General features: G+C 43.6%; 1 protein-coding gene across 1 annotated transcript in view; it reads left to right on the top strand.

The window, feature by feature from the left end:
- Positions 1-12,791, top strand: part of prdm6 (PR domain containing 6) — a 157,896-nt gene extending 145,105 nt beyond the window's left edge. Inside the window, exons 8-9 of the mRNA XM_030725678.1 lie at positions 2,739-2,915; positions 12,402-12,791. Of these exons, the coding sequence (XP_030581538.1) occupies positions 2,739-2,915; positions 12,402-12,516 (292 nt within the window). The 3' untranslated portion in view covers positions 12,517-12,791. The remainder of the gene's footprint in view (positions 1-2,738; positions 2,916-12,401) is intronic.
- Positions 12,792-13,395: the final 604 nt, after the last annotated feature.

The following is a 13,395-nucleotide window of genomic DNA, read 5'->3' as shown; positions in this document are numbered from 1 at the left end:
TGGTGATGGATTAATTCCAAATATATGAACATTTTTAGCGTGACTTTAGCACAGACAGCGCTGATCATCAGCAGCATCCTGCTCATCGACACACACACTGACTGTAACACTACAGGACACAGCCTGAACTGCAGCCAAGATTCATTTTCAGGGTTCATGATTCATCTATTTCAGTGATTTTTAACCAGCGACCTTTAAACTAGGCGGGGTAAGAAGTTTGTTTTCTTTGTTTGAGGTCCATTTTACAGCTTATTCATACAGAGGGTAAAATTTTAAGTAGTTCATAATAAAATGCACACACAGCTCTTTCTGAAGGCACACTCAGTCATCTCTGTCCCCATAAATACATGCATAAATACATACTTAGGGCTGCTGTGTTGACAAATTTGACTGAATTACCAAAGAATGCTAAATTTACTAAAGATGTTTCCTGTATAGTTTTATTTAAGTTAGTTTAATTAGTTCTGCAGTGTTAAATCTGCAGTGTGATTAAGCCCCTCTGTGTGGAGGGAGGGAGGGGTGCAAGCACATTTTCTTTAACGAAATATTTAAGAAGATGTTCTCCTCTGCAAATATTATTTTAATATGTAATGACAAATTCATATAGGAGTAATATAATCAGCTGCATCTCCACTGCCCTGCCGCAGTCCTCCACCTGCTGTATGAGCTGGTTGGTTTGACCCTCTCGCTCTCAGCGAGTTCGCAGATCAGATGAAGGACTGCTGTCATCAGCTGCAGAGAGCTGGAAGACGAGATCCTCTTTGACGGGGTGGCTGATACCAAGTAACAGCCGGTTAGCCAGTGAGTCAGCCTGTGGGGAAAATATGAAGGGAAGAGCCGGAGCAAGCCGGTTACCAGTCTGCGCTTACAAAATAACAGCGCGAGAGTTGAGCTCTTGTAAATTATGCTCTCAGTAAGATAATAGAAAAATGCATCACCAAATATGCCTGGGCGGGCTGTCTCTTTAAGGCTACATGTGGGAAAGAGCGGTCTGCAGACAGAGCCTGAAAATGATACTAAAAAACAGCAGAGGCTGTAACACCTCCAAGATGCTCTCAGCATCAGCAACGTGAGATCAGATCTGCTGCTGCGTGGAAGCAGGACACTCTATTAGCACACACACACACACACACACACACACACACACACACACACACACACACACACACACACACACACACACACACACACACACACACAATCTCTTAATATATCTTCTCTTTTCTTGTTCTCTTACTCTTTCTATCTCATTCTCTGTAACTGCTATTCTTCACACACACACACGCACAGACACATGCGCGCGTGCACACACACACACACACACCTGTGCGTGTGTGTGTGTGTGAAGAATAGCAGTGCGCGCGTGCACACACACACACACCATGATAAATGGTCCAGTCATGATCTGAGCCTGCATTGTTGATGAGGGTCAGGCTGCCATGCTTACGGAGCGGTGTCCCCCTGCCCCCTGTGTGTGTGTGCGTGTGTGTGTTTATACATATTGCTTTTTAGTGAGTTGTTTTTCTCTGTGTAAACAGCATGCCTGTTAATTTCCATTTTGTGGTGACTTGTGTTGTTCACTGCAGTTACACTTCATCTGTGCCTCATTGTTGCTGAAGCAAACAACAACAAACCCACAAAATCCGAGGCCCCGTTTACACGACACCATTTCAAAATAAAAACAGCGTCGTTTTGATGCGTTTCGCCCTCCCGTTTACACGAGAACGGAGTGAAAACTGTGCGTTTTGGAAACGGGGTCCAGAGTGGCGCCTTTCAGAAATGCACCGGCCTGCGTATCCGTGTAAACGGATGAATACGAGGCTTTTTGGAAGCGCCACAGTTTTACACTGTCGATGAAAAACAGTCGTTAGAGGTAGGATTCACGAGTGTTTCAGCGAACTTCGACTAGTGCGATTTACAGTCAAACTTTTCTTGTGTTTTTGCCATTTTGTAATTGAGTGTTGTATGCAGCAGCAATCCAACCTCGTCGTCAGTCCACACAAAGCCTCTCACATCGGCCGTTTTGTAAATAATGAACAAATCTTGCGGTGCATCCCACTGAGTCCCTCCACGCAAGCGCGTGTTGTGTAAATAAGCTTTGCAAAGGAAAAAAAACTAAAAAAAAAAGCTAACTTGTGGCTTGGCAGTGGGAACTACATCATTTTCACGTTTCAACGGCGTCCGAGTTCCTTCCAGTGGAGGAAGAAGCAGGTGTTTGTCATGTTGTTGTAAAAACATCACAGAGCTGCTAACAAAAGAAAATCTTACCTATCAGGCCAGCAGGGGGCGACACCTCTGATTGCAGAAAGGGATCTGAAAGTATAAAAGTCCATGAGAAAATGACGCTTCAGCTCACATGACCACAAACACTTTCCTGCTGACTCGGTCACTACTTTAAAATCTACATTTTATAAATGCATTTTATAAATTGTGCTCCCCTTCAGAGGCAAACGGCCCTCTAAAGCACCGTATGATTTAGCTTATATATGTTGCCTTTGAGCATGCAGTGTCAGTTTCTCAGTCAGAGCCACACTTTGTCACATCTGGTTTGCTGAGTTCGTAGCTCCAGCGAGCAGGACGGTCCTTTTCACATAGACTTCTTTTGCAACCAGAGTCGGTGCCTCCTGCTGGCCACTAGAAATAATGCAGGTTTAAGGCATTCAGCAGCATCAGGAAGCAACATCCATATTTAATCTACAGTGTATCTACATCTCTCCAACTCTCTGTGTCCTTCTCAGGCCATACCAGTGTGGCCACTGCTCCCAGTCCTTCTCCCAGCCGTCAGAGTTGAGGAACCATGTAGTGACGCACTCCAGCGACCGTCCTTTCAAATGTGGATACTGTGGCCGGGCGTTCGCTGGTGCCACAACGCTCAACAACCACATCCGCACGCACACAGGAGAGAAGCCGTTCAAGTAAGTAACAGTGAGTACCCCCAAACACCATAAAAACCACCCACCCTGCTCGTTCCTGCCGCCCACTGCAAAAAACAACCCAGCTAATTCCACCTGATTTGCTCCTAACTGTCACTACCACCAAAATCCTTCCAGCAGCACCCCCAGGCAGTTAGCATTCATTTCACTGCTTCTAAAATAACTTTGAACACCATCTTTGCTGTTACTGATTTCTTCCACAGACTGTTTGAGTCCTGTGTCTCTCTCTGAGGTCATAGGCAGGTAGCACGAGTCCCATATAAACTGCATCCAGAACAGTATAAGGGTCAAAGGCAGCATGGACTGTTTTTATGTGAACCCATAAACTGCTAATTATCAACAGGGATCTCCTCTGATATCAGGCTCTGAAATAAACTGTGAATCCAAATGTTTAGTTAAACCAGATGGTAAATTATAGCAGTTATGTTCCCATATGAGCCTGATATGAATCAATGACATAAAATTTGTGGAATCATAAAATGATTAATACGTTTTTAAAGAGTTCACATCTGCTTTGTCTGGGTGCTGAACCACCCCCAGCACTCTGAAACCATCACTTCTCTCATTAGCATTGCTAATTTCATCACCAAATCCTGGAAATGTATAAATATATGATGGTAGCAGTGATTGCTGTTTCCCACAGATTTACACACACATGCTTTAAAATAATAAATAATATGTACTGAAGCCTCTAAATGTGAGGCCAAAGTTCTCAGAAGAGGATGAAGTGTCCCCTCCGGGACAGGCTGCTGCATCAGGTGGAGGAGTTTAAGTATCTCGGGATCTCGTACTAAGAGCACAGCGGGCGATTGTACTGGTCTGCTATGGCGAAGGGTTAGCGTTAGCACGAGTGTGAAACTGAAGCATTGATCTGCTTTCTTACCCCGACCCGTGTCCACGAGTTCTGGGTGGATCTGGCTCATCTCTGCTGAGAACGCAGCAGTGATGAGCCTCCTCCAAAGGGCGTCTAAGGGTTAACCCTAACCCTCAGAGATGCTGTGAGGACTTCGGTCATTCAGGAGGGAGCCTGTTGTGGCGGTTCAGGTCAGCATGTCTCCTGGGCAGACGAGGACACCCTGAAGAGGTTCGATCGCTCAGCATATTTATTTAGATAAAAGTGATCAGAGCCCTTTCTCTGCAGCTCGTTATTACGCTGTCCAGCCCTTTTCCATTATTCATGATTCTTCTGTGGAATATTCCCTTTCATCAAGGCTGCTGTGACCTCTGACCTTTGATGCCTGTAATGTTTAACACTGAGGGAACTCTCTGCTTGTTCCTGTGTTTTGCTCGTTGTAAATCAGAGAGCATCAGCAGTGTAAATACAGCAGCAGTGTGTGGTAATGAATCTCCACACGCTGCTGCTCATTTCCATTTTTTATTTCTTTTTTTTAACTCGCTGAAGGCTAATATAATTAGAGGCTGAGCCAGACTCCAGTTAGAGGCTCCTGGATGCTGCTGTTGTCATCCTGTCTTCTAATCAGCAGCAGAGGACAGTAAGGATTCCCCCAGTGGATGAAGAGGTCAGCATTCAGGGGAGGGTGAAGAGTGAGAGACAGAAAAGAAAGAGAAGAAAGTAAAATAAGAGGTGCAATGACTGGCATCAGGGGAACATGGGGGGGAAACAAATTAACGTTCTTAATAAGCAATCAGAGAAATCCAAAGTCATCATTGACGTGGAGAGTGAAGAGGTGAGACGGGTGAGTGAGCGAGGAGGAACAAGAGATCGTGGCGTAAAAAGGGAAACGACAAGCGGCGGCGATTAAACCAAATCAGCATTCTTAATAAGCAATCAGAGGAACCCCCGAAGCTTTTCATCAGCACTTCAGAGTCTCGGTGGAGGCAGAGCGGGACAAAGACAATCATGGACGTGCGTCAGAAATCTTTAGCGGGTCGATGGCCTCGGGGAGTTATCTCCTTTCGGACGCTGCGGCGGATAGATTAAAGCTGCCACTGTCACTTTGTCACGAGGAAAATGCTCAACTTTATTTTCCCGCTGAGGAGGTCACGATTCTGTGTGGTCGGCAGTAGGGTTTAATATTTTTCCCGAAAATGACATGAATCAAATCCCGGGAAATGACGAGCCATTTCCCGGGAATCCCGGGAAAAAGTTTATTTATTTTTTTATTTTAATTAGCCCTTCTGTAGCCTGTGTCGGCCTTAACCTATTGTGATATTGTAGAGGTAGCTTTCCAGCTATGTCCTGTTATGCCCAGTAGGGGGCAACGTCGGCTTGATTAACGCAATAAAACCTACATCTGGACATTCGAGTGCTCGAGCTATGCGGTGTTGTATCGTTCCTCAACACTTCCTTAACAAATATAATTCGAATATTCCTCCATTGTACATGGAATTATACCAAGCTATTTTACAACTGCTGGTGCAAAACAATACGGTTCATCTCCACAGCATTGATAAAGGCTCAGCCACGCTGTCGTGGCGACATCTGTTGCGCTATATCTCCACCAGTGGAACGCTGTAACAGTCATTGAAAAGTGAACTACCGTACTTCACTATAATATGACATAACACAGGGCCTTGAGTAATGCACTACGACTTGGTCATTGCCATTCTGGCAACAGCAAATTTATAACACCGTGTCTGAGGGTTTAAGTAGGTTCGCTGTGAATCGTCTATTGAAAAACTGGCCAATCCTTATAGCCTAAAAAATATACATTTTACTCAACTCCATTTTAAAAGCGAAATATGTTAAAGCAATCTATTTCATGATAATTTCTTCACCCATTAGGCCCGTATCCTAATTCATGATTGTTAGTAAGCCGCTGCAAACGAGGAAAAGAAACACTCGAAGTTAAACAGATATTTCTTTATTGTTCAGGGCAGGCATATTTTATAGGCTATATAATGCAATATAACAATATATAATAATATAGAATTATATAATACAAAATACCTTAGGGTAAACACATTGCCTACGATTTCAACAAATTAAAGAGGAAAAAAGTACAACTGTTTAATACCTCTATTAAAACGCTTGAGATGAAGGCTGAAGCCTTAAACGGAGGCTGAACGTGCCTGAAATGAAGAGTAATGCTTTTCGCATTAAACGAACCCTTCTCTCAATATTTCCTTAAATTTAACTTTCTGAAGCTTTCTTTTCTTTCTGAAAGTCAAATCGACGCGCGCGACTTTTTTCCCGGTTTCCCGTCTAACGTTTCCCGGGAAACGGGAAATGGTTCTGATCGCATTTCCCGGGAATCCCGGATCCCGGGATTAAACCCTAGTCGGCAGCTTTTCAGCGCTGATGCTCACTGGACTGTGGAGGTGCCTCCTCTGTTCCTCTATGCTCTGCTCAGAGAAACACCATCCTGGCTTTCAGCTACAGCCTGGGAACCGAAGACAGAGAGTTTTAGGCAGATGCTCCTGTTTTCTGTTAGTGTCTTTTGTTCAGCTCAGCCAGCCTCCAGCTATCAGAACATTAGTGATGTTTCTACCTCATTTCTAATAAGCTATTTTTGAGTCAGCGAGAGATCAAACTTCATTCTTTGGAGGTCAAAAAGGAGGAAAAGTTTGTCGGTCTTCAGTGTGTAAAGTAATAACAATTGTAGTTTAGCTGGAACTGGCCCTAAAATCATTACAGTGAAAGCAGTACATAAGGCTTCATTATTATAATGTAATATAATCCAGAGCCAGTAAAACAAAAACAGTCTAATATGTCATCAGCTTATCAAGTTTTCAGGACTAACCAAAGCCCGTCTGCACAGCCACAGGTCCTGGATCCATTTCCTCATTACTGCAGTCCACATACAATAACACTGATTCTGATTCAGACTTTAAAACGTGTATTAAATCTGTCTTCTTTTTTTTTGCTTCTCCAAGGTGAAGGTTTGTAGTAGAAAACTGTATTTGTATCAGATGAAGAACAGACTGAGTGACACTGAACTTTGTTCATCTGGATAAGTTAGCAGAAGGGGCCGTTTGACTGACGGGTCGTCTCTGTAATTATTGTACAGTCTTAATATAAAAAATATAAGCACACTGTGTGCTGTGATTTGGCGCTTAATAAATAAAATTGAGTTGAGCTGAATTTACCTTGAAAGGTACTTTAAGCCTGTTCTCATTAACAGCACCTCTGTTACTGCTCTCAGTTCTTTGGAGTCGGTGCTGAGACACAGCAGGTTACTGCAACTGACCCCAGACTGTATATAAAAGATGGCTGTTGGTCATCTGCGTTAGCATTTTGGTCTCAGTCATCTTAGTGTATGTGGAGGCAGAAGTGACCATATTTATCCGAGAGAGCGGTCTAGTTAGCAAGCTAACTGCAGTTTTTGGGAGTACCCTCCATCGAGGATGGACCCAGGACGCCGGACTCACAGGACACAACAGAAATTCAAGCGTAGTTTTATTGCAGGAAACAACAAACTGGAGCTCGGACTGAAGAATCAGAATCACAGAAGAATTCCAGCAATAAAGGACTCGTTACACATTTATTAAATTCAATTCAATTCAATTCAATTTTATTTATATAGCGCCAAATCACAACAAACTGTCGCCTCAAGGCGCTTTGTATTGTGGGTAAAGACCCTATAATAATACAGAGAAAACCCAACAGTCAAAACGACCCCCTATGAGCAGCACTTGGTGACAGTGGGAAGGAAAAACTCCCTTTAACAGGAAGAAACCTCCATCAGAACCAGGCTCAGGGAGGGGGGGTCATCTGCTGTGACCGGTTGGGCTGAGGGGAGAGAAAGACATGCTGTGGAAGAGAGCCAGAGATTAATATCAATTAATGATTAAATGCAGAGTGGAGTATAAACAAAGTAAATAAGGTGAATGAGAAGAAACAGTGCATTATGTGAACCCCCCAGCAGACTAGGCCTATAGCAGCATAACTAAGGGATGGTTCAGGGTCAGCTGATCCAGCCCTAACTATAAGCTTGATCATAAAGGAAAGTTTTAAGCATAATCCTAAAAATAGAGAGGGTGTCTGTCTCCTGAATCCAAGCTGGGAGCTGGTTCCACAGAAGAGGGGCCTGAAAGCTGAAGGCTCTGCCTCCCATTCTACTCTTAAGTATCCTAGGAACCACAAGTAAGCCAGCAGTCTGAGAGAGAAGTGCTCTGTTGGTTTGATATGGGACTATGAGGTCTTTGAGATAAGATGGTGCCTGATTATTCAAGACCTTGTATGTGAGGAGAAGGATTTTAAATTCTATTCTAGATTTAACAGGGAGCCAATGAAGAGAAGCCAATATGGGAGAAATCTGCTCTCTCTTTCTAGTCCCTGTCAGTACTCTAGCTGCAGCATTTTGGATCAGCTGAAGGCTTTTCAGGGAGCTTTTAGGACAGCCTGATAATAATGAATTACAATAATCCAGCCTAGAAGTAATAAATGCATGAATGAGCTTTTCAGCATCACTCTGAGAAAGGATGTTTCATCTGGCTTCATTGATAGGTAAAGCTGAGTATCATCTGCATAACAATCTGAGTATCATCTGCATAACAATGAAAATTGATGCAGTGCTTTCTAATAATACTGCCTAAGGGAAGCATGTATAATGTAAATAAAATTGGTCCTAGCACAGAACCCTGTGGAACTCCATAATCAACCTTAGTGTGTGAAGAAGACTCCCCATTTACATGAACAAATTGGAGTCTATGAGATAAATATGATTCAAACCACTGCAGTGCAGTACCTTTAATACCTATAATATGCTCTAATCTCTGTAATAAAATGTTATGGTCAACAGTATCAAAAGCTGCACTGAGGTCCAACAGGACAAGAACAGAGATGAGTCCACTGTCAGAGGCTGTAAGAAGATCATTGGTAACCTTCACTAATGCTGTTTCTGTACTGTGATGAATTCTGAAACCTGACTGAAACTCTTCAAATAAACCGTTCCTCTGCAGATGATCAGTTAGCTGTTTTACAACTACTCTTTCAAGAGTCTTTGAGAGAAAAGGAAGGTTGGAGATTGGCCTATAATTAGCTAAGACAGCTGGGTCAGTGATGGCTTTTTAAGCAGAGGTTTAATTACAGCCACCTTGAAGGTCTGTGGTACATAGCCAACTAATAAAGACTGATTGATCATTTTTAAGATTGAAGCATCAATAATTGGAAAGACTTCTTGTAGGAATGGGATCTAACAAACATGTTGCTGGTTTGGAGGAAGTAACTATTGAAGTTAACTCTGAAAGATCAACTGGAGCCAAAGAGTCTAAACAAATACCAGCAGTGCTGAAAGCAGCCGAACATGAAGAATAATCTTTGAGATGGTTATGAATAATTTTTTCTCTAATGTCTAAAATTTTATTTGTAAAGAAATCCATGAAGTCACTGCTAGTTAAAGTGAAAGGAATACTCGGCTCTACAGAGCTCTGACTCTTTGTCAGCCTGGCTACAGTGCTGCAAACAAACCTGGGGTTGTTCTTATTTTCTTCAATTAATGATGAATAGTAAGATGTCCTAGCTTTACGGAGGGCTTTTTTATAGAGCAACAAACTCTTTTTCCAGGCTAAATGAGCATCTTCTAATTTAGTGAGACGCCATTCCCTCTCCAGCTTTCGGGTTATCTGCTTTAAGCTGTGCGTTTGTGAATTATACCACGGAGTCAGGCACTTCTGATTTGAAGCTTTCCTTTTCAGAGGAGCCACAGTATCCAAAGTTATACGCAGTGAGGATGTAAAACTATTGACGAAAAGGTCCCTCAGTGTTCACACGCACTGGCTAAGCCTCATTTTGAACCTGCAGGTTTCGTGTAGGACCGTATTTTGGGTCAAACCACGGGAAGATATTTCCTCCAGCTAACAGTGAGCACAAAGACCTGACAGACTCTTACCCATCACTTATCGATGTGTAATGTTGCAAATATTTAAACTAAAGGACACTGTTTGTGTGGGTCTGCGACTGCAGTGATCAGACACAGCGGCAGTGTTTGATGCTCTGCATTGCATGCACACATCTTCAGTGCAAAGAATATGATCACATTTATTTTGGGACAAATTCAACACATTTTAAAAGACCTTTTTATTGGATATGATCCTGTTTATGCAGATATTATTGTACCATTATTATTAAAATTAATTTAGATAATGCTTCATGATAATGGCCCAAACAGGTTCCAGGATTTTGCACATTAATGAATTAAGTTTGATCTGTTATGTTTCCTGTGTGACGTCAACAGCTCAGACCTTCCAGCTAGAGGTGGAGTTCATGTGGATTTTCCCCCTATGTGCTGCTGGAATGTGGTTATTCCAGCAGCACATAGTTAGATCCTGATTTATTTTCAAAGATATTCCCTCAGGAAAGAGGTCTCACTAACCGGACTTGCACATTTCCCAGCTGTGAGTGTGATTTTGTAGTAGAGGTGTGTCAGAGTTTTGCCTCAGCAGTAAATGGAGACTTCTTGTCTCTGCTTCTTTCAGCCCTTCACTTTCTATCAGTCTGTGACTGAGCACAGTCTGCACGTGTTTATCTCCCGCTCCACCACATCTGTACAGATGAGATTAAGATAAGAGGTGAGCTGAAACTTCACTGATCCTTGAGGGAAAGTGATTAAAGCGGCCTCTGTCATTTTGTCAGGACAAACAGCTCAACATTATTTTTCCCCGCTGAGAGAAGGAGGCGGCGGCCGCTAACGGACGCCTGCGGGTCGATCGCCGGCGGGGGCGTCCTCGTGTCTGTCCTGCTGGATAAGTGGCTGTGACAGAGACGCTTCAGAGGAGCTTTGATGTCAGCAGCTGCTGTGGTTTTATGCGTTTGCAGACAAACGACAGCAGGAGCGTCCACCTTAGGGCAGAGCAGTCTGGTTTCTTTTTCTTGTGCTGCAAGAAAATTTAGAAAATGAGAACCGGGAGATCCATGTGCTCGGTCTGGTCCTCACGCACACACTTACAGAGTTCATGTGATCACAGAAACACACTCAGGTCCTGTTGCATGATGGGAAGTTTCTGTCATCCTGATTTTACTGAAGCTTAACCAGAAGTTTGTGTTTATTTTAGAGCTTCAGACATTACTGCAGCGGTGCCTCCCTGCAGAAGCGTTCTCAGCACTTCTTTATCAGGTGTGTCTGAGACATCGGGGAGAGCTGTGCAGCTCTCAGCCGCTGCAGCGTTTCCTTCATGAGAAGGGTTTGAGATGTCTATCGACAATATTAGGAGAAATGATTTAAAATGCCAGCAAAAGGTTAACAGGCAAATGTCAGTTAACCGTGCCAACTGTCCACACATCAATGGTGGCAATATTTATTGTTTTTTTGTCTGATTTTAGTAAAATGCTCATGCCAAAAACTGCAGTTCCTCTCATCGCCACTTGAGGCAGACTCTGAAGTGAGACGATCATTAAAGACTCCCTCGTTAAACAGAAGAAATGTTTACAGCGTATCAAAGATTATGGAAGGTTTCCCTTTAATAAAAACTGAGTTTTTTTATTTCCCGAAGCTTGAAGTTAGGGGCGTGGCCACTTTGATTGACAGGTGTGTGCTAATTCAAGTCACTGAAGTGGGCATCTTGGTGGTGTTGGCGGCTTTGGGAATATTTTCGCTGGAATAATGCGGGGCCGTGTCATTAGCTCGTATCCGAACAAACACGGCTGCAGCTCGAAGCCTTCCGAGCAGATCCCGAACACGCTGCTTCATCACTGTGGCTGCGTCCATCTTTCATGAAGCACTCTCTGACTAAGACACCTTTTTTAACACAACATTCTTTCATTATTATTGACGTGAATAATCATGAGTTTAGTTTTTTTTTGTGTAACTGAGCACGCCTACATCCAGTGATGCTGCTGCTGTGTGTGGAGCTCGTGATGAGAGTGCAGTGACACAAACCGTCATAAAATTATGACCACAGTGAGTGCTGTGTTTATGAGGTTTAATGAGGAAAACCTTTATTTAAAGAATTGCTAACGACTGCTGTTCAGTGCACGTCTCTCCTCCTGTACCTCCTCCGTCCCCTCCACCCATCTGTCCCTCTAACAGCATGTTAGTCCTGTTTCAGGGCTGCTAAGTCCAATATCTCCACACAGCTTTCTCTTTGAAGAGACCCCCCCCAGCACACACACACACACACATTTATATACATTTAAATTACCCCCTAACCCCCCCCCCCCCCAGCTCTGACTAAAAGCTCCGTCTCTCCTGTGCTTCTATTGAAAGTGACAGTGACACTGCCTTATCGGGCCTGGATACATCTGAGTGTGTGTTAAAGTGTGTGAGATGGAAACACCCTCCTCAGCCGCCTGATAGATTATTGACAGCTGGACTGTGTGTAATTTGTCGGTCAGGTTGTGAGGATCAGGGCAACAATTATAGCTTGCTGCTCCACTGGGCCTCACACACACTTTATACTGTCACTGGATATTAGAGTTAACAGGGAGAGGTGTGTGTGTGTGTGTGTGTCAGCAGATCTAAAGGTTTTGTCTAAGTGTCTTTCTCCTCAGCTGTGTTCCTAATGCAGACTCCTCTAATCTCTCTCATCTGTCTTTTGTGTGTCTTTGTGTGTGCGTTTGTACGTCAGGTGTGAGCGGTGCGACCGCAGCTTCACACAGGCCACGCAGCTCAGCCGCCATCAGCGACTTCCCAACGAGTGCAAACCTGTGAACGAGACCAGCGAGTCCATCGAGGTGGATTAACCCGACTGTTTCCCGACTGAGACCGCATCCACATTGAGGCAGTTAAATATGAAAGTGCGTCTTTTTCTCTCAGTTTGGGCCTCACATCCATGCTGAGACTTCATCAAACACCTTCAAACCTCCATGTTTCCAGCTCCTGAGGAGCATCAGTCTGCATTCACTATGGTAACAGCTGAAATGGTCAAAAAACAGCTGAGACAGCTGCTAATTCATTTAGCATCTAAGTGGTGTGTCTGCGTGAGATCGGCTGCATGAGTGGGGCTGTGGGCTGCACAGGCAGGTGAACAGTGGCCAAAGGTTTTTCCACTGCGGTGCAACTTTCTGCATAAATTAGATTTATATGCCAATAAAAATCTCTGAAATGCTTGTCATTGTTCTTCACTGTGTAAAAAAAAAAAATCTAAAAAAACTAAAGCAGCAAAATTTGTGCCACTGGCAAAACGTTTGGCCATGACAGTATTTAGTGTGATAACTTGATTAGACACACAATATAATATAATGCAGTAGAGTCTGTGTACATCTGAGGGTTGTGCTGAGACTTACCTGGAGGCCGGCGTGTAAGATCGGAGAAACTGAGCATGTGCGTCTCATTTCAGCTCAGAGTGAGCGTGTTTACTCCGCTCTGCTGTTGTTTCCCTTCTCTGCTCAGTCTCAGTCTTCAGATGCAGAGACAGAAGAAGTGAAAAAACAATGTTACCTCAAAAATGCAATAAAAGCTTTGAACCAAAGAGCGTGAGCGAAAGCGCTGCGGCTGTCGTAACTTTTCGTTCACGTGGACCTCAGTTTGTGGTTGAAACCAGGAAAGCGGCGGTTCCCAAAGTCAAGAGTTCTGCAGCCCACTGAAAAACCCCAAAATCTCACTTGTGAGTAATTTCAAAC

The sequence above is a fragment of the Archocentrus centrarchus genome, unplaced genomic scaffold, assembly GCF_007364275.1.
Source record: "Archocentrus centrarchus isolate MPI-CPG fArcCen1 unplaced genomic scaffold, fArcCen1 scaffold_68_ctg1, whole genome shotgun sequence".
Classification (NCBI taxonomy): domain Eukaryota; kingdom Metazoa; phylum Chordata; class Actinopteri; order Cichliformes; family Cichlidae; genus Archocentrus; species Archocentrus centrarchus.
Note: the sequence above shows the minus strand (reverse complement) of the source record. Positions and strands in the feature narration are given on the sequence as shown.